We start from the raw sequence: 22,320 nt of genomic DNA, 5'->3' as shown, positions 1-22,320 counted from the left end.
TACATGTGATGCCACTATTTTAAATTGCACTCTATAATTAATTGATGTTACAATATTGCTGTTTTGGAAGTAATACAATTGCAATTGTACCTTGTTCGTACTATTTTCTCACAATTGGGATAGATAAATGTAAGACTGTAATTTGGCACAAAGATACAATGATGAGTTGGGTGTGGTGTAGGTTGTCCGTGCTATGGTTATTGCAGTCTTACAGCTCATCCCAACTATGATGACAGCCTGTATTAATCTATGACTGCCCCCACTGCAAAATTTCTTACTTCTCATCTCTCGCAGCCACATCTATTTTATACTATGACACTTCATATATTATAAATTAAATTTTTAATATAAATACAAAAAATCAATTATAGTTTATGACATATAAAATGTTAAATGTTCATTTTGTCAACAATTTTCATGAAATATTTAGTACATCAACTTATAACAATTAGGGCATTTGGTATGATACCAGCTATGGGTGGGAGAGATCACAAGTTTGATTCGTCCCCCTTCTTTAGGGTTAGAGGTTTACTATTTTTATTCAGATCACTTCCACCTTATACTATATATATTAATAATGGTTTTAAATCTCAATAATGATTACATAGTACAATTTGAAACACTAATGATTATATGAAGAAACTTAAAACCTTTTTAGAAGTTTTTTTTTAATTTTTAAAACACCTAAAAGCTATCCGTTAATACTCGATTACTCGTTGTATTCGTGGATACATGCTAAAACTCGCAAACAAATACCTCTATGAGTATGAGTGGCTAATATTTCCCATATACATAACGAGTAGTGAGTAGCTATTACTATTACTCGTGTCTATCCATACGTGTTGTCATCCTATGTTTGAGTAAGATAAGATTTCATTAGATTATGTTTGAGTGGGTGATTCATTATAGTAGGTAGGTAGAGAACAAAAAACAAGAGGGAGAATAAGATTTGAATATATAGAAGTGTAGTTTGAATGAGGAGGATAGTTTTGAAATTTTAAAGAAAATAGGGTTTTAAACCGTCTTTTCTTCGGTAGAGATAATTGCTATAAAAATAAAGGAAAAAATGAGGTGGGATGACACTTTTATCATTTTATATATAATGAAATAACACTTTTTTCATTGAAACCAAAAGAAAAAACCAGATGGAATGATACTTTTAGAATTTATATATAATGAAAGGAAATAAAGTATCTACTCATATCAATAAATAACTTATTTCCTTAAATTTACTCATTGTTTGACAAATATCTTATTTTCCTTTCTTCTAAAAATTTTTATTTTAAAATATATTGTAAAAAGAAAATATAACATACATGTCATACAATGAATGAAATTTAGGGAGATAAATTATCTTCTGATATGAGGGAGACACTTTATTCATGAAATATTACTTTTATCATGGAAAAAAAAAAGAGAACTTATCTCTTTCATGCAGTGTTGTTAGAACCGGACCGGACTGGACAGTCCGACCGGTCTGATCGCTGACCGGACTTGAAAACGGCTCTAGTTTTCCGTCTTAACCGAATGAGAGTTTGACCACTTTGAACCGGAAAAAATCCGGTCCGACCATGTTAAACCTGGTTAAACCAGATTTACCCGGGAAGTAAACGGGACGGCTTACTGAAAAAATGGGACAATATTCTAATATTTTATTTTACAATGGTCCAAAAAAAGACAAGATGTATTATTCCAATATAATTATACATAATTATTAATTATATAAAGTTTTACATTCTTATATAACTATATATTTATAAATAAAAATTATTAATTAGGTACGAAATCACCCGGTCAGACCAGACAATTTAACCGTTTATACCGGTTAAACCTAATACGGGACCTCTGCCGGTTTGACGTCCGGCTCGGGTTTCACAACACTGCTTTCATGTGAAACACCAAGTATGGGGTGGAAATATAAAACAGAAGAAACGTTTGACTGGGTTTGAAGGGGTTCCTCTCGGCCCGGACCATGTTAAGGATGGGCCTTTCTTGTATTAACTCCTGAGCTTGACAAAAGGTAAATGGGCTCTTAAAATTCCCAGATGGATAAAACATACTATATACTTCAACTTCATGTTTTGACCCCCAAAAAGAGTTGCATTGAATCTGCTTACAAAAGTTGCTTTCCATGAAGAAATAAATGTAACAAACACATGAAAAAGTGTGGACATTTAATATTGTAGAGGAAAAGTCAACAATAATATTCAAAAAGCACCTGAAATGAACAATTTATCATGCAACATTTTTCTAACAGTTCTATAAAAAGTGTATGCCCTTAAGTTATTTAAAGTTCATTTTAGCTGAAATATAGAAAAGAGGAATTCAGCCGAATAATATTTTTCCTTTGCATATTATCAATGAATGACATGAATCAATACAACTGGGACTAATAAAAAAAAAGTGGGTAAACACATTAAAAATGGATAACTTAGGGTGTAAGTTACAAGGATCTAATGTGTTAACGTTTTGGATCAATATTTATTATCAAACTTACTTAGATCATTATCAATGGCTTATTCTTTCATCATTCTTATTGAAATGAGAACATTCTTGTGGTTATTCTTATCATAAAATGTGGATCCTAAAAGGAAAAAGGAGGATAAAGAAATTGTGTGGTATATTATGAGATACGTTATGGGACTCAAGTAAAAATAAGAATGTGGATCCTTAATTTCTGAGGATGTATATTAAGCTATAAAATATTGTGTAAGATCTAAATAAGTGTAGTTTATATCCTCCAATGGAGATGCTCTTGTATGTTTCTTCATTTAGTTCATAGTTGTCGATATCCACATTGCTTTGGGCTCTCATCATTTCTAATAAGTGATATTAGAATCAAATCTTTGACTGAAATGAGTATTGTAGTCAACAGTGTTGGTGGATCTATGTGGGTGGAAGAAGCATCGTTGATGATGGTTGCTAGTGGATATTGTTGGGTATCAGAGCCGATGGTTCGATGGTCAACGGAGTATTGAAGCGACAAGTGGTCGGTAGATCCATATGGGATCCTTGTGTCGAAAGTCTTCCTGACGAGAAGTCAAGACGACGTGTTCCGTTGAGAAAGGATAAGTCAACGACGGGACAAGTGGGTAAAGAGCTGGGCTCTGGTGTTATCCAATACTCGATGAGAATTCACACTTGACGGGAAGATGTTGGGTATTCCAAGTGTGAATGAAGAAGTCTCACATTGGGCAAAAATGGATGAATTAAAGAACATATAAGTGGATGGACCCATAGATCTAATACCTAAAGGTTTTGGGTCAAGATGTAGTGTCAAGTCCACTTATATGCTTCTTTCACTTAACCCATGGAGGAATGTTGTATCACATGGTTGAAGATCTCCCAACAGATATATATGAGGTCCCTTTAGGCTTGTGTCAAAAATCCTCCTAGCAACATGAAGGCTAGGTGGTGTGTTCCACTTTTAGGGATAATAAATATATGATAAATTCTTAAAAGGTTCAAGCTCTAGCGAGTTGAACTATTATTGGCATCGTCATATATTCAAAAATGTTTTATGTTAAAGGGGAGACTATATGTTAATGATTCACATGACTAAAATATTTTTGGAATTTCAAGTCGAATAATATATTGGTAAACACATTGAAAAATGGATAACTTGAATTGCATATAAATGAAAAGACTGGTATACCTAATATTCTAAGATTTTTATATCATCATTGTAGATCTCTCCATTGATTTTGGCTCACTTATTCCTAACGATATAAGTAGATATGAATCAATTCTCCCTAAATCATGTGGTGGGAGTTAGAGTGACTTCTCTTTTATGTGTTCAATAAGCGTTTGGAAATTATGCTTTTGTCAAAATTCACAAAGTAGTTGTTTTGTATATATGGTGCTTCAAAGCGTACAAACATGTTTAAATCTGAAGGCCCATGTGTTGGAATTGGACTTAAAAGGCCTAGCCCCTCCGATCATAAAGGCACCCTGTTGTAGAAGGAATTCTTGATGGATAACCAATAACTTATCAATAGAGATGGTAAAATGGGTCGTCAAACCCGTTTTGTCCGTGTCCATAAAAATTTAAGCGATCACAGACATGTTCGCATTAATTTAACGGATAAAATGGTATGCCCTGTCTATTTTAAAACCGCTAATATCAATTAGATAAAATATTAAATCATATTATTTTTCTTCTTATTTTAAGTATATTTGCTTCTCTAATAATATTATCAATAAATTTGGCCTTTAATATTATGAAAGTATCAAATGTATCTTTGATTTTGTATTATTATTAATCAATTTGTCTCGTAAGCAAAAATTCCAAGATTCTTATCAAGACCATCATGACTGATGGGTACAAAACCAGAGATCAAATTAAGAACTGCAAATCTTAAGACTAATTCAATCATCAGTAATTGTTTAAGAGTGTAATTGTTTAAGAGTGTAATATCAATATATTGTTGATATAAAAATTTATATATAATTGATACATTTGAATTACTTTTTAAAGAGTTAATGTATCAATAATGATTATCTATAAATATGGATGAGATGCACAAACAAAAAACTCTTATATGGTTTAAATTGAAAATTTATACGCTGCATGCGCAATGGTTTGAAGAGTTCAACTCCTCTACGATACTGGAGAAACCAGTACTGAAATATGAGCATGAGAATTTTTTAATGAGTTTTTATTTATTTTTAATAGAAAATAACATGTAATTCTAGTCGTTAAAAAAACATTTTTGCCACATGTCATCATCTTATCCAGTACTGGACTCTCCAGTAATGGAGATGATCCCTTTCCTGGTTTGAAGTGATTATTTTTAGAAGAATGGAGTTAGATGCTAATTACTGCATCTTAAATAGGCATGTGAACACACTGCCCAGAGGGTTTTTGGAGCACCCAGTTTGAATAATGGAAGGACAGTCAAAGCATTGGGAATCCCAAACTTACTAACCCTCTAAAATACAAGGTAAGATGAACATGACTGGCACTTTTGTAGAAAGATATGGCATGGAAGTTAGTGTTCGTGGGGTATAACCCTTTTGTGTGTCAGAGTAAAACTATTATAAAGCACCAACCATAATCGTGGGGTATAACCCTTTTGTGTGGTGTTTTAAATTCTACTTATAATGTTTAAGCCGATAGTATATACTCCGGACTAATAAAATTGAAATAAGAATAAAAAAAATAAAATTTAATATATTAGTTGAAATTACATGTTTTTGTTAATTCGAGACATGATTTAAAATACAGTTCGAGATATCATATTTTTATTCATGCTAAGAACATATTTTTATCCATGCTAAGTACGATTGTAATAATATTGTGTTTTGGGATCCACAATAATGTTATGATTATAATTCAGCTATTTCCACGTTAACAATTATAGGAGATTCACCATATTTTCATCTAGAGGGTTAAGGATAAAAACCTTTATTTTTTTCTTCCTTTTACTGAATGCTATTGTGTGGTCTCCTTTCACTTGAAACTAATACAAATTAAAATTGTTTCACTACATGCTATTTTCCGGTTTCCTTTCCAGGATATTCAAAATTATCTACAATCCTCTGAATGAATCATATTGATTAAAAACAAAAATAAAATCATGATTAGTTCATTATGTAAATTTTGTTCTAATGACCTGGCAGATTAAGATTCCACTCCATCATTGTAGTCAAATATTTTCACGGATCACTTCACTGAAATCAATATATACCACACTAATAAAATAAAACTGTTTAACAGAGTAATTAATTAAGGGGAAAATGTAATAGACATTACTTATTTAATGTTTTCAATATTAGGATCATACTTCTATACTATATTTTTTATTTCTCGTTTCTTAACAAAATGGAATAAAAAGAGACATTATACTACAATAATCCATATAATGTCAATCAAAGTTGTTCCAATAAACTTTTTTTCTATGCATAAACCATCCTTCCAAACATTAACAAATATTATATATCCCAAAAAAAATCATGTCTCAATGTCCTTAACTAATCAAATTCAAACAAGTAATATAACAATGCTATTTATGTTTTTATAAATTTTCTTTAATGAAATGTAACTTTTTAATTGGATTGAAATAACAAATGAGACATGTGATATTTATTCTCTATTCACGAACCACAAATCAGATTAGGATCGATCCCAACAATAAGTCTGTAAGACATAAAATCTATTGAATAGAATTCTAGTCTGAATTAAATTCGGACATTTTTAATTCAACCTAAAAGAATCAACCCATATTACATCCAAATAGTCATCACAAATGAGAATCATAATAGAAAAAACAAAGAAGAGTTATGTTTGTAACTTATTCATGAATTTAGGATTGCTTGTTGATGAACTCTATAAGATTTTTAACATAATGTTGCCCTAACTTACAATAATGTGAAAACATGGACTTTAAAGTTGTTAAGAAGTTTTTATCTAGTCTGATGCTGTTTCTTCACCATAACAAAATGTTTTTAAGAAAAAAAATGCTTAGTGTCCACTTGGCCTGAACCATCCACTATACACATAGGTCACCTTAGACATCATTTTAGTAGCTCCAATGCAAGTTATGCCTATTCCAAATTAAAGTGGACCGGAAGTTTGAAGCGGGTTAGCCTAAATATGCTGGGTAACCGATTTTGTCAACTCTACTTTATATCGAACATGTGACTTACTTGCATGTCATATTCTTTAGCTACTTATTAGTAGCTTCAGTGACTTCCCTTGAAATAGCATATATATATAAATCCCACAATGTTATTTTATTTTTGTTTTTTTTATAAAAAATTAAACATTTTGGTTTTTTTTAAAAGTATATTTCCATCAAATATCTGGAAGTACAACCAAATACTTTAGTATGAGACCCTTGCAGTAATATTTTTTAAATATATTTGAGTTCACGGATAATCTCATACTTAATTAACCAAACCTCTTATACCAACATATATTAGTTTTATAAACATAATCTTTCTGGCTAATTTACTTGGAAATGTTATTGGTTTACATATTTACATATGCACTATAACTTTTATCTTCTAATATACTTGATGTCCATATTTTTTATAGTGTAATATGTATGCACTTTCCGTGTAAAGATTTATATATACATAATTAATATATTTTTCACCATTTATTTGCATTACTTTTTGAAGAGTAAAAAATGATTAAATATAAACAATAAATAATACAAAGTGTATAAAATTCATATATTTTTTACTTTTTTTTAATGAAGGTGTTCCCCTTGAAATAACTAATGAGCCTATGAAACCTTACCTTATGTTAAGAGTTAAATTTTCTTATAACAAAGTCTTCATTAGTAAAGACCAAAACACACATTTTAACATAAAAAAATAATAAATATCGAATATATATATATATTTTTAATATATAGACATAAACCCTAATACATGAGCATCACAGTACATAGTGATTTCTAACACAAAGCTTAAAAGGCAAACTTAATACATAGGATTTGGTTGGTAATTAGAGACAATTATCTGTCCCACCCTCAATAGTATAATAATCCAGATAATAATATCAAAATGTAGTAGGCAAATTTGGAGTATGCAACGTGTTAGAAGAATATCCAATACCAGTATATGACAATCTCTTTAAAGTGTCAGTGATTCCTTGATTCAGATTTCAGAATAAACTACATCTACTTGAGTTGGACATATACCGAAATATACAAATAATTAAGTTGATCTTCTTCTAGTTATACATATAATAAGGTGCTCTTGCCTCCAATCTATAGAACTCTCCTAAAAATACAGAAGTTGAGAAAACAAGTAACATATATATATTGACTTATATAAAAACTGTCATTAATAACTAGAAGTTAGTTATTGATTATATGATCATTTAAAAAAATCATGTATATATATATATTAAAATGTCGATTGTTCATATAATTTCATATAAGATTCAATATTTCATATTAATTATTCTTATTTTTCATAATATATGGGAGTGATGTATATATACATATATAGCATTTTCAGACTTCACCTTGCTGTTATATGTTATTAGATCGACAAAAACATAACGCACATGAAAAAGGGAATAGCAATGTACCTTTTTATTGAAGGCCTGCCAATCAATCATGAATACTTTTTTTATGCCAATTTTAAATGCTTAGTTCGTCAAGTTTAATTTGATATTGGACAAGCAAGAAAATGAAAAATGAACTTTTTAACCTTTTGAAGTATGGATAACTCCTCATAACTTTTTAGGATAAAGTAGCTTTGGGATTTGGGAATTCAAAATTGCATACGAAGTTCAAATCTATCAAGAGATTATCATGCTGATGCTGATATCTAAGCTATGATACTTTTAAATTATGATTATAAACTATAAGCTTATAGCATATAAGATTATAAATGAAAAAATAAATCAACTTATCAACTTTGAACACGTTGATTTTTGCTTCTCTTTCTTGGTTTATTAACTTTTTTTCATAAATTAAGTTCGTTATTAAAACAAATTTACATTTATAAAAGAACTTACAAAAAAAAAAAAATGCAAAAACAATCCCAACTAAACACTGCAAAAGAGAAAGAAAAGTAAGAGCACGTTACATATTTTAGAGAGAATTTTATTGTCATCAATATTTGCAGAAAAAGTTTACCATATAACATCAAAAGGTCCTAGCTGTTTGAATATATTAATTGAATTACAATAAACCCTCTGAATTATTGTTTTCTTTGCAATGCTTGCGGCCTAGGAACAAAATGCATGTGGGTGTTCATAATTTCATTTTTTGCTAATTTACTTGGAAAAAGACAAGAAAGGATAGTAACTTAACCTAGCATGACCAAAGCACATAGCTTTGGCAAAGAGGGAAGGAGTCACATAATTAAGTTTTGTAGTTAATGACCAAAGCCCCACCCTACTACCTAGTAGGGGCAAAAATCACAAGATTTGGTCCATTCTAGCTAGTACTTTCTCATCAATAAATTATGGTTCAAAACCACTAAAAGAGATCATTCATCAAGTGTGTATCCAATTATATCCCATCCTATAAAATTGTAACATCTATTAAAAACAATACATAATTAATTATTTCCTAATATTTAAACTTTTTTAATATATGTCACAATTTTATTGAGTGAAAACAGAGTTTGAAACATATTTTTGAATAGGTGAACCAAAATCAGGAACCTAGAGGCATAGCCTATGTCTATTTGAATAAGTACTAGATCTCATATTAATAAGTTTAGCTTAACCCAAAAGCTAGGTCACTAATAAAGGGAGTTGGTGGAATCTTTATAAATGATTTACCTCATATACTATGATTAGTTACTTTCACACTTAGGAAGTGCTGCAAGTGACTTAAGGGATCACAACTATGGTTACAATTATAAGTCTTGAAGATATTTTATTAATTATTAAAAAAATACATTAGTTTCAGCAAATGTTTGAATTAAACCTAGACAAAAGGTCAGCAACATGACATTATTATTACTCAAGGAGCCATAAAACCGTTTGTGTCAACTGATTTAATTGGAAAATCGGTTTCAAAATTTGTTGGACATAACAATTATACTATCATATAGTGGTCAAAATTAATCATATTATCCGGTTTTCAATTGAATAGTTATCATCATAACAACCGATTTTCATTTAAAATTAATCTTTTAATGAAAATGAATTAATTTTTACCAAAATATTGGTATGGTGGAGACAATGACTATATTTTTATACTTCTAAAATATGATCTACCACCAAGTGACATATTTTATTTTAACAAATGATACAAATAAGGGTGTATCTAAAATTTATGCAATAAAAATTTATATACGGTTAGCACATCATTCACCATTCATTGATATTACTTTTTTGAAAAGTCAATAATTATTAAAAATGAACGGTGGATAATGAACCAACAATATATAAAACTTTTATATTGTCAGTGCGTACATCATTTTCTCTATAAATAAAAGAAATTATTATATTTTTTTATTGATTTTCAACATTAATATTAGTATAATATACATGTATATCTAACTTTATAGAAATATGATTTAACTAGTAAACAACGGTTGAATCATTATTATGCCATAATATCAATATCTTAATTTATTTGAATAATACCTTAAAAAAATATCAAGGTGCATATGAGGTTTTATGAAAGGAGTGGGAGAGAGAAGAAGGGGAATAGATGGAGGACACCTACATGAGCTTAAACTTGTTCATAATTTACATGTTTCTGCTTAATTAAATTGAAATATAGATGTTATTTAGATTTGTTTACCAAATCATTCCCATAAGATAGTTCAAGGAGGATAATTTGTCAAATTATTATAAATGACTCGTGACTCATATTCTTAATTGATGTAGGTCGTGGCTGACCTAAGTGCTAGACAGTGATGCAACTTGCCCCTACCGAAGTTGGGAAATTGTGTACTATATAATTGTTATTTGTGAAATTCACTCATGTATTTTGTATTTATATGTTATATATTTACGTGAAATGCTAAAATATTTTATTTTCTTTGCTTCTGCTACCTAACATTTATGGCTTAGCCACTAGATATGGTTTAATACTTCAGCACATCCCTTCATGCGAAAATATGACTCATATAAACCATGAAATTATTCAAGAATAAACATCTTGGGTGGCCCAAGATTGAGTAGATTGATACTCTGCACTAAAAGGTAACTCTCAAAGATCAAAGCTTTTTAAATTATTCACAAATATGTCTAAGCTCATATTCTCAATCCATACGAAACCTCAATACTTATTTATAATTAAAGGGTGTACATTGTAATTAAAAATGTCACTGAGAGCCTACACCCATCTTTATAGCTAATAAGATCCATCATTGGGTCAAAGTAAAAATATAACAAGAGAAGTTAAGCTTTCTACAAAAAAAAATTTCTTTCTTTCTGATAACAAATAATAATAATTTTTCATTTTTTTTTACTCTAAAAAATATATTCTTACCTCTTTTTTTGATTAAAAACTAATCTCTTTTGGGGTGTGTGACTGCTTTTTCTAACAAGTGTTGCCCCGAGAAGTCGAAATTTAACCTTTTGATCATCCTGAAATCTAGCAGAGTCTCGGACCACTCTTTTGTAAATTGAGTTTAACAAGTAATGTTTTGAAGAGAAAAATATCAACATTGTATGAGTTTTATATATTGTTATTGTATCATCATCCATTATTTATGTTTTATCATTACCAATTTTATACAAAAATAATACAAACAAACAGTAAATAATATTCTGATTATGTATAAATCTTTATATCGACAATATATAGATATTATAAGATTTCTCCATTTATGAATCTAATGTAACATTCCTGGGTAATTATTTATGAATTATTTACTTTTGTTCAATGTTGAGTATTAAGTAGTTATATTTGACTAGTCAACGCAATCAGGATAGTGTATCGGGCCCTCAACCCGGTCTTCTTATTAGAGTTGGGTCTGACCCATTCCAGCAGGGCCTTCACGCTCTATAGTGTTCGCGTGTTTTACACACGCTCTATTAAACAAAAGATTTGGAGATAATGTTGTTAAAAAAATAACCTAATAACAAAGTTATTGTTTAAGGATAAAATAAGTATATCAATTTTTAAAATTAAAGTCTAACCCATCTCAAAATATAAAATGCATCATTTTTAATATAAAATTATTTATTTATCTTCTTTAAATAATATCCTAAATGAATACATATTCTTACTAATCTTCTTGTCCACCAAAAAAATGAATGGCATATGTCACAATGAAGTACTTTATTTATTAATAATTAATTTACAATTTACATGTGTCACTTTATTACAATTGCGGATATGATGATTTAGTAGAAAGTTATAATATTACTTTTAAGAGAAAATGGTTAAGGTGTAAGAACATACTTTTCCAACTCAATGTAAGACTCTTAAAAGTGTGGTCTGCTTTTCCTTAAACAAATTCTAGAGTTCGAGTTTTGTGTATGAGAAAATCAAAGTTAAGAAAAGTTTTCAACTAGAACAAGATTCATTATCTCGAATAATAAATTTTTTTTGTACTACAAATGTATCGCTTATCTCTTTGGGTAAGAAGTTAATCTATTTTGGGTTCGTGACTGCCCTCCCAACAATTGTCACTTCAAGGAATCAAACTCTCGATCATAAGGATTGAGTGAGGCCTTACACCACTAGATCAACGCCTCGTTGCTATAATGATATCATTTGTGTACGTATTTCATGTAGTATGCCATTGGGATTACCTGTACCAAAAAAATGTACAAATAATATGCAAATTCTGATTTACAAATGTTAGTATACTTGCGACCTATAAAATTAGAGACACACTATAAAGTTACCTGCATTTGTAGCCAAATTCTAATCCTTATTACCCAATACCATGGTGATCACTGTTTCCAATTTGTGACTCCTACAACATCAAACTTCACCCAAGTCACAACTTGCTTAGATACCATTATCTGTCTCCACTTGTTCCTTCATGGTTTCCACTGTTCTATAATGCAGTACATGCATAAATATTGTTAGCACTATATTATTGATTTAGTTGTTTAAATCACATGAAACTAAGATTATTTCATTCTTCTTTTTGAAATATAAAAATGGATGATTCTATATCCACCCTTCTTTGCCAAGAAAATGTAACATTCTTAGAAGGTGAGTTGGGAAATGAAAAGTTTCCTTTCATTCCATTATCTGACTATGGTGTTTTATCAGAGGATGAGTATATAGCTATTTTGATTGAGAGAGAGATCAGGTTTGGTTTGAAGAAGAATGAATCTTTTGTGTTTGAGAATTGGATCGAATGTGCACGCGCAGATGCTATCAATTGGATTTTCAAAGTTAGTCATAATACAACTCATTTTCATGTACTTTTATTAAGTTTGATTAATGAAAATGCAACCTTAAGATTCTTATTTCATTTTTATTGTTCTACCTTAATGTTCTATTCATTATTGTTGGATAAATGAACAAAGACAAGAGCAGCATTGGGATTTTACTTTCAAACTGCTTATTTGTCTGTCGCATACTTCGACCGATTCCTTTCAAAGCGATCAATTGATGTAAGCTTAAATTTTCTGCAAATTGAAACATTGACAACTCATGATCATTGTAATTAATGCTCTTATGTTCTGATTGAATCTACAATTTTATGCAGAATGGTAAGTACTGGGCAATTCGGTTACTTTCTGTTGCATGTCTTTCTCTAGCTGCAAAGATGGAAGAGTGCAATGTGCCATTTCTATTGGACTATCAATCAGAAGATTATTGCTTTGAGAACAAGGTGATTCAAAGAATGGAGCTTTTGGTGCTTACCACATTGCAATGGAATATGGCTAATGTCACTCCTTTCGCTTTTCTTCCTTATTTCATCACCAAGTTATGCAATGAAACCCCACCATTTAATGTTTTGTCCAGGGCGATGCAACTCATCTTCACATTGATGAAAGGTGAATTATGAGCATTGACTGGTTACTCTAATGTTTTATCATAATACATGATAATTTTAAGAAAATGTGATCGAACAATCAATGCAAACAACTTATTCTTATACTTGTTAGTTTATTTTCTTCTTGACAGAGGTCAATTTGATGGATCATAGGCCATCCGTTATTGCAGCTGCGGCTACTTTGGTGGCAGTGAATCAGCAATTGACAATAGAAGCAGTGAAGTTGAAGATGAGTTCAATTCATCAGCATAGATTTCTTGACCCTGTGAGTCCTCAAGTTTTTACTTCATTAAATTACACAAAGAACCCATATTTTAGATTAGCCGTGATCAACTTCAGCCTTTTTTTTGCTTCACAGAAAGATATATTTGCATGTTATAATCAAATTCAGAGTTTATACTTGGAGAAAACTAGAAGAGGCAAGCTTGTAGATTCTTCTGGTCCTTCTTCACCTATTCAGTCCAGGCCAATTGGCATAATAGAGAGCCCTCTAGTTACTTCTGTTGCCATGACCAAGAGAAGAAGACTTGCAATCAATGATGGTAAAGAAAGTTGTGATGGGAAGAAACTCCCGTGAGGAACATTTTTTTTCTAAAGTTTTAATAATTTTATGTGAACATTAGATTTTGAAAAAGGTGGTGTTTTTTGTTACATTTTATTATAGTCGAACATTTTTATTATAGTCGAACATAGATCTGTTGTCTCATATGTTGTCCTATATGTTATTTCGGACCAAAGATAATAAAGCAAAAATATAGACAGTGATGCAACTTGCCCCTACCGAAGTTGGGAAATTGTGTACTATATAATTGTTATTTGTGAAATTCACTCATGTATTTTGTATTTATATGTTATATATTTACGTGAAATGCTAAAATATTTTATTTTCTTTGCTTCTGCTACCTAACATTTATGGCTTAGCCACTAGATATGGTTTAATACTTCAGCACATCCCTTCATGCGAAAATATGACTCATATAAACCATGAAATTATTCAAGAATAAACATCTTGGGTGGCCCAAGATTGAGTAGATTGATACTCTGCACTAAAAGGTAACTCTCAAAGATCAAAGCTTTTTAAATTATTCACAAATATGTCTAAGCTCATATTCTCAATCCATACGAAACCTCAATACTTATTTATAATTAAAGGGTGTACATTGTAATTAAAAATGTCACTGAGAGCCTACACCCATCTTTATAGCTAATAAGATCCATCATTGGGTCAAAGTAAAAATATAACAAGAGAAGTTAAGCTTTCTACAAAAAAAAATTTCTTTCTTTCTGATAACAAATAATAATAATTTTTCATTTTTTTTTACTCTAAAAAATATATTCTTACCTCTTTTTTTGATTAAAAACTAATCTCTTTTGGGGTGTGTGACTGCTTTTTCTAACAAGTGTTGCCCCGAGAAGTCGAAATTTAACCTTTTGATCATCCTGAAATCTAGCAGAGTCTCGGACCACTCTTTTGTAAATTGAGTTTAACAAGTAATGTTTTGAAGAGAAAAATATCAACATTGTATGAGTTTTATATATTGTTATTGTATCATCATCCATTATTTATGTTTTATCATTACCAATTTTATACAAAAATAATACAAACAAACAGTAAATAATATTCTGATTATGTATAAATCTTTATATCGACAATATATAGATATTATAAGATTTCTCCATTTATGAATCTAATGTAACATTCCTGGGTAATTATTTATGAATTATTTACTTTTGTTCAATGTTGAGTATTAAGTAGTTATATTTGACTAGTCAACGCAATCAGGATAGTGTATCGGGCCCTCAACCCGGTCTTCTTATTAGAGTTGGGTCTGACCCATTCCAGCAGGGCCTTCACGCTCTATAGTGTTCGCGTGTTTTACACACGCTCTATTAAACAAAAGATTTGGAGATAATGTTGTTAAAAAAATAACCTAATAACAAAGTTATTGTTTAAGGATAAAATAAGTATATCAATTTTTAAAATTAAAGTCTAACCCATCTCAAAATATAAAATGCATCATTTTTAATATAAAATTATTTATTTATCTTCTTTAAATAATATCCTAAATGAATACATATTCTTACTAATCTTCTTGTCCACCAAAAAAATGAATGGCATATGTCACAATGAAGTACTTTATTTATTAATAATTAATTTACAATTTACATGTGTCACTTTATTACAATTGCGGATATGATGATTTAGTAGAAAGTTATAATATTACTTTTAAGAGAAAATGGTTAAGGTGTAAGAACATACTTTTCCAACTCAATGTAAGACTCTTAAAAGTGTGGTCTGCTTTTCCTTAAACAAATTCTAGAGTTCGAGTTTTGTGTATGAGAAAATCAAAGTTAAGAAAAGTTTTCAACTAGAACAAGATTCATTATCTCGAATAATAAATTTTTTTTGTACTACAAATGTATCGCTTATCTCTTTGGGTAAGAAGTTAATCTATTTTGGGTTCGTGACTGCCCTCCCAACAATTGTCACTTCAAGGAATCAAACTCTCGATCATAAGGATTGAGTGAGGCCTTACACCACTAGATCAACGCCTCGTTGCTATAATGATATCATTTGTGTACGTATTTCATGTAGTATGCCATTGGGATTACCTGTACCAAAAAAATGTACAAATAATATGCAAATTCTGATTTACAAATGTTAGTATACTTGCGACCTATAAAATTAGAGACACACTATAAAGTTACCTGCATTTGTAGCCAAATTCTAATCCTTATTACCCAATACCATGGTGATCACTGTTTCCAATTTGTGACTCCTACAACATCAAACTTCACCCAAGTCACAACTTGCTTAGATACCATTATCTGTCTCCACTTGTTCCTTCATGGTTTCCACTGTTCTATAATGCAGTACATGCATAAATATTGTTAGCACTATATTATTGATTTAGTTGTTTAAATCACATGAAACTAAGATTATTTCATTCTTCTTTTTGAAATATAAAAATGGATGATTCTATATCCACCCTTCTTTGCCAAGAAAATGTAACATTCTTAGAAGGTGAGTTGGGAAATGAAAAGTTTCCTTTCATTCCATTATCTGACTATGGTGTTTTATCAGAGGATGAGTATATAGCTATTTTGATTGAGAGAGAGATCAGGTTTGGTTTGAAGAAGAATGAATCTTTTGTGTTTGAGAATTGGATCGAATGTGCACGCGCAGATGCTATCAATTGGATTTTCAAAGTTAGTCATAATACAACTCATTTTCATGTACTTTTATTAAGTTTGATTAATGAAAATGCAACCTTAAGATTCTTATTTCATTTTTATTGTTCTACCTTAATGTTCTATTCATTATTGTTGGATAAATGAACAAAGACAAGAGCAGCATTGGGATTTTACTTTCAAACTGCTTATTTGTCTGTCGCATACTTCGACCGATTCCTTTCAAAGCGATCAATTGATGTAAGCTTAAATTTTCTGCAAATTGAAACATTGACAACTCATGATCATTGTAATTAATGCTCTTATGTTCTGATTGAATCTACAATTTTATGCAGAATGGTAAGTACTGGGCAATTCGGTTACTTTCTGTTGCATGTCTTTCTCTAGCTGCAAAGATGGAAGAGTGCAATGTGCCATTTCTATTGGACTATCAATCAGAAGATTATTGCTTTGAGAACAAGGTGATTCAAAGAATGGAGCTTTTGGTGCTTACCACATTGCAATGGAATATGGCTAATGTCACTCCTTTCGCTTTTCTTCCTTATTTCATCACCAAGTTATGCAATGAAACCCCACCATTTAATGTTTTGTCCAGGGCGATGCAACTCATCTTCACATTGATGAAAGGTGAATTATGAGCATTGACTGGTTACTCTAATGTTTTATCATAATACATGATAATTTTAAGAAAATGTGATCGAACAATCAATGCAAACAACTTATTCTTATACTTGTTAGTTTATTTTCTTCTTGACAGAGGTCAATTTGATGGATCATAGGCCATCCGTTATTGCAGCTGCGGCTACTTTGGTGGCAGTGAATCAGCAATTGACAATAGAAGCAGTGAAGTTGAAGATGAGTTCAATTCATCAGCATAGATTTCTTGACCCTGTGAGTCCTCAAGTTTTTACTTCATTAAATTACACAAAGAACCCATATTTTAGATTAGCCGTGATCAACTTCAGCCTTTTTTTTGCTTCACAGAAAGATATATTTGCATGTTATAATCAAATTCAGAGTTTATACTTGGAGAAAACTAGAAGAGGCAAGCTTGTAGATTCTTCTGGTCCTTCTTCACCTATTCAGTCCAGGCCAATTGGCATAATAGAGAGCCCTCTAGTTACTTCTGTTGCCATGACCAAGAGAAGAAGACTTGCAATCAATGATGGTAAAGAAAGTTGTGATGGGAAGAAACTCCCGTGAGGAACATTTTTTTTCTAAAGTTTTAATAATTTTATGTGAACATTAGATTTTGAAAAAGGTGGTGTTTTTTGTTACATTTTATTATAGTCGAACATTTTTATTATAGTCGAACATAGATCTGTTGTCTCATATGTTGTCCTATATGTTATTTCGGACCAAAGATAATAAAGCAAAAATATCAATAATAATGAATGTTTAAAATTTTTAATCGACATGATATGTTTTCATTTGTCCAGAACAACATATAGGAAGATCTGGGAGAGCAGATATCTGATTATTATAGTCTCACAAGAAAGAGTATTTGATTGCTACTAGACAGAAAAATATTGGTCTAGAAAGTTGCTGCATGAACAACCAGTTAGGTCTGAGTTTTTGCTTTCCTCTATTCATGTTACTTTTCTCCCGTAACTTCATCATGGATTTTGTCATGTCTATTGCAATTTGCAACCCTACATTTTCATTGGATGCTTTTTAGTGTCTTCCCAAAGGCCATAACGTGTAAAAGGGTAGAAAACTCTGTTGGTGTGATTGGAAGCATGGTCTCTGTTGGTGCATATTGGTCACAAAAGTTCTGTATAAGAAGAAATGTGATTAGATTTTCTGAATGTTTAGGACCTTCCTTTAAGGTAGGCCCTACCCTTTTGCCTACAAATTTTTATTGGCTTGGCTATGTTGATGGGTCATGGAAACCCATTCATTGTTTATGAAATAAAGATGATTTCTATGTTGACTTTGCTTTGATGCAATAGATTTTTCATGCACAATGGCTAAAATTTGCCATGTTTTGTTAATTTTTAAAGACATAGCAAGTGAATGATTGTTCTTTTGCTAAATGTGCATCAGTTTCATGTTACCTCTATAGCATGTTAAAGTTGGTGCGGTATTTCTTCGCATTAAATGATAGAATACTCCTGATATTTATAAAAAGAAAAGAAATTATGGCATCTCTTCCTATAATCTTTCTCTCTCAAATAAGTTTAGTTCCATACATTGGTTGAGACTTGTGAATATAGTTAGAAAGGATATTGCAGTCTACATGAGAGTTTTCTCATCCTCTTTGATTTATAGAGATATATATTTTAAACAAATAAAAAAGAGGGCGAGTTTGACACAAAGTGGGTCTGTTCGACACAACAATAAAGTTGTATACATCTACCATTCCTAGACCCCATTAAATAGGAGTCTCATGTATTGGACCACCTTTTTAATATTTTCAACAAATATTAGCAGCAATCTTTGTCTCATGCTGCTAGTATCTAGCTCATTAGATATGTATTTTACTTTCGGAGGACCAAAAGACCTAGTGAAGAAATCTGAGTGAATTTTTTTCAAATTTGACATATGTTACTATACAAATAGTAGAAGGCATTTGCATGTTGTCACACTTAGGATTTGATATACTCAATTGAATATGATACATTATACACGTGATTTAGCTTTTTAAATTACACTTACCATTATATTATGTTTATTGTAATTGCAGGTAAATGTACTTGATGTGTCCAAAATTGTAGTCAAGATACCATTATGAAAACTCCTAAAATTGTAATATTGTGGTCACAATTGTGGTTGCGGAGTGAAATTTAAGACACTGCATGATTATAAAGCTAGAGTCAAATGTACACTGGCTCACTACTTTAAACGAAATCAGACTGAATCTAAAAATCTTGAAGGGTAACATAAAGTCCACAGAAATTATTGGTGTGTGTAGTCAAAACCAGAAAAGAAAAAAGTAATATGGTACGTTTGCTGAACAGGTTCCGCAGAAGCTGTTGATTGGTGAAGAACACAAAAATCATGCATTCTATTCATTATGGCTTACTTTCCAGCATGACAAAGATTGATTTTAGATGACACAAATGTTGTTGATACATACAATACAACGAAAAATTCGGAAGTATGCCATATCGTGCTCCTGTTTTACTCATGAGAATAATAAAAATACTACCGTCTATAAAGCAAGCTATCAGACAAAAACTACCCTTAACAAAAAAGGTGGACGGTGGTTAGTGGTCCTGTGCGGCAGCGGCAATACGGGTCAGCTCGGCCCGGCCCGACCCACCTTTAGTCTGTCAAAATATGGGCTAACTCGACCCTTATTGTTAAAAGAGCTCAAAATGTCAGCTCAACCTATATTTGGTAGGGCTGGTAGGTCGGCGGGTTGACTTGTTTTTTTCTTCGAAACACACATTTATAATCAACTCAATCACAATTTCAAAAATAAATAATCAGTACACCTCATAAATATCTTTTAAAACAAAAAATCACAAACCAAAGTCTACAATCTCACAATAATATACTGTCTTAGTTTAAAACTTGTAAGTTCTAAACAATAAGCCAACATAGTCTTAAACTTTTAGACTCATTGTTCACAATAAAACTTCTAATTCCTAAGTTTTAAATATTAGATGCTTTGTTGGAAGAAGATGCCTCCACTTTTCTATTACTACCACCATTAGTATCTTTTAAATCTTCTTCTTCATCATCTACATTAATTAGAACAAATAAATTAAATGATATTTACATTCTTGATCACGAGTAGATGAAATTTTCATAGGTACATTATTGTTGGTGAATTTTAATGTATTTAAATGATAATTATATTATTGATCATTGTTTTCATAATAAAATAAAAATTATTAGAGCAAATAATTTGATCATCGATTGCCATGAAGAGGTACCACGCACAATCATCTATGGTTTGATGAATCCACATGTCTTGTTGGAAATGAAACTTTAATGGAAATATCTGCGTGAGATGGAATATGCTCTATCTCTCTAGTACGATGTTCCTATTTGACGAAAAAGATACACTTTTATGAAAGTCAGATTGAAGTTCTAATATGGACCCTCTATCTCTCTTGGAGAGGTACCACGCTCTATCTCTCTTGGAGAGGTACCACGCTCTATCTCTCTTGGATTATTGTGGATAATATGGACCCTTTTGGATTTTGAAGGTTTAAATGATTTTTCGTTGAATTATTTTTGAGTTATTGTGTATAGGAGATTTTGAAGTTGTTGTGAATGAGAGATTTTGAGGTTGTTGAGGATGATATGAATTTGTTGTGTATGAGAGAATTTTTTTTGGATTATGGATTTGTTATGAAAAAAATTGTTTTTGTGTATGAGAGATTTTTGGGATTGTAGATGTGCTTGTGGTATAATTTTCTGGTTTCGAGACTTTAAAAACATGTAGGATAAATGAAGATGAAAAATGTGTTGTGAGTGACAACAAATCTATGTCTCACTAACTTTGTGCTATGTCTCTTGTGTTGCTCCCTTCTCCTTTTTGATATGAGGCTCAAACCTCCATTTAAAGCATTATTTCTCACATGTTTAAAAATAAAATCATTATTAGCTATAAGAGAGAATCAAGGAGATTTTGAAGAAAAAAATAATGTCCACTTAAAGCTAAATTTGGACACATGTTTGAAAATAAAATCAATTCTTTATTAACTTCCAATAGGAAGTTAAGGAGATTATGATTTTTTCCTTTAATTGAAATTCAACATTTGAAAGTCGAATTTAATAAAATTACTAAATTAATAAAAACTGAATTTAAACCACTTTTGTCTCGGGACACATAATAATGTCATTTTTTTTGATAGTAAATACCCAAAAATCATATTTTATTTCATCTGCTATTATTTTTTGAAAATGCATTTTGGGCAAGACAAAATTGGGTATTCACAATGACGAATTAGGGTTGTTATTTAAATGCACGACTAACTAATTCATAATACTATGCATAACTTGATGCAAACATATGGGGGGAAAGTATGGATTTTGAATATGTTTTACCCACTTCCAAATATTCATCCAATTTTGTTCTATTGTCCACATTAATGAGAATTATGAGTGTCATGCCCCGATTTTCGGTTGCACGACTTTGTTTAGAGTTACCACTACATTTTATTGTTAAAAATGTAGAAAAATCTTTTAAGCCCAATTACCTTGGGCTTTTGGATTTTGATATTCAGGTTCAAGAGTCGGTTACGAGATAGGGAAGGTATTAGCACCCTACCCGCCCGCCTTAAAAATTAATCTTCATTAAAATATATGACTTTATTATTATTATTATTTTATTAAATTATCTGATTAATTAATTAATTATTAAGAAGAAAAAAAATATTTATTTTTATTATTGTGCCTAACAAGATTGACACTGGTCCAATGTATCCATATTAAGGGAATCAAAGCTTACGTAGAAATTTTTTTGTTAATTGAGGGTATTTTAATTAAAGAGAATATATTTCTTAGTCAAAAATATATATTTTGCAAGTTTTGTTTATGATATAAAAAAAAGTTTTTTTTATTTGGTTAATTTTTGTTACTTATTTCAAAAAATGGAACTAAATTGATTTTGAGATTTAATCAATAGAAAAGAAGCGACATAGCAACCTTTCAAAGATGATTTGAGACGAAAGACACCTTTATGGCGACCTTTTCTCCATCTTTGATTAAATCTCAAAATTAATTTAGTTTTGAAAATTGCTCGTTTGTCATGTTTTCTTTAAAAAAAAAATACCA

General features: G+C 30.6%; 2 protein-coding genes across 3 annotated transcripts; both read left to right on the top strand.

The window, feature by feature from the left end:
- Positions 1 to 12,318: 12,318 nt before the first annotated feature.
- On the top strand, positions 12,319 to 14,063 carry LOC109337339 (cyclin-D5-1-like). Of its 2 annotated transcripts, XM_019574296.1 has the most exons (6): positions 12,320 to 12,787; positions 12,923 to 13,009; positions 13,105 to 13,396; positions 13,527 to 13,660; positions 13,754 to 13,856; positions 13,902 to 14,063. In XM_019574296.1, exons 1-6 carry the CDS (start codon positions 12,548 to 12,550, stop codon positions 13,970 to 13,972), a joined length of 927 nt encoding a protein of 308 aa, XP_019429841.1. In that variant the 5' UTR covers positions 12,320 to 12,547; the 3' UTR covers positions 13,973 to 14,063. The 2 variants fall into 2 exon arrangements, with proteins under 2 accessions (XP_019429840.1, XP_019429841.1); XM_019574295.1 differs by having other exon boundaries at positions 12,319 to 12,787; positions 13,754 to 14,063.
- A 2,070-nt stretch (positions 14,064 to 16,133) lies between these two features.
- LOC109337340 (cyclin-D5-1-like) lies at positions 16,134 to 17,881 on the top strand. The gene is made up of 6 exons (XM_019574297.1): positions 16,134 to 16,605; positions 16,741 to 16,827; positions 16,923 to 17,214; positions 17,345 to 17,478; positions 17,572 to 17,674; positions 17,720 to 17,881. Exons 1-6 carry the CDS (start codon positions 16,366 to 16,368, stop codon positions 17,788 to 17,790), a joined length of 927 nt encoding a protein of 308 aa, XP_019429842.1. The 5' UTR covers positions 16,134 to 16,365; the 3' UTR covers positions 17,791 to 17,881.
- Positions 17,882 to 22,320: the final 4,439 nt, after the last annotated feature.

The sequence above is a fragment of the Lupinus angustifolius genome, unplaced genomic scaffold (assembly GCF_001865875.1).
Source record: "Lupinus angustifolius cultivar Tanjil unplaced genomic scaffold, LupAngTanjil_v1.0 Scaffold_5_129, whole genome shotgun sequence".
Lineage (NCBI taxonomy): Eukaryota > Viridiplantae > Streptophyta > Magnoliopsida > Fabales > Fabaceae > Lupinus > Lupinus angustifolius.
This window is presented reverse-complemented; position numbering and strand designations above follow the sequence as displayed.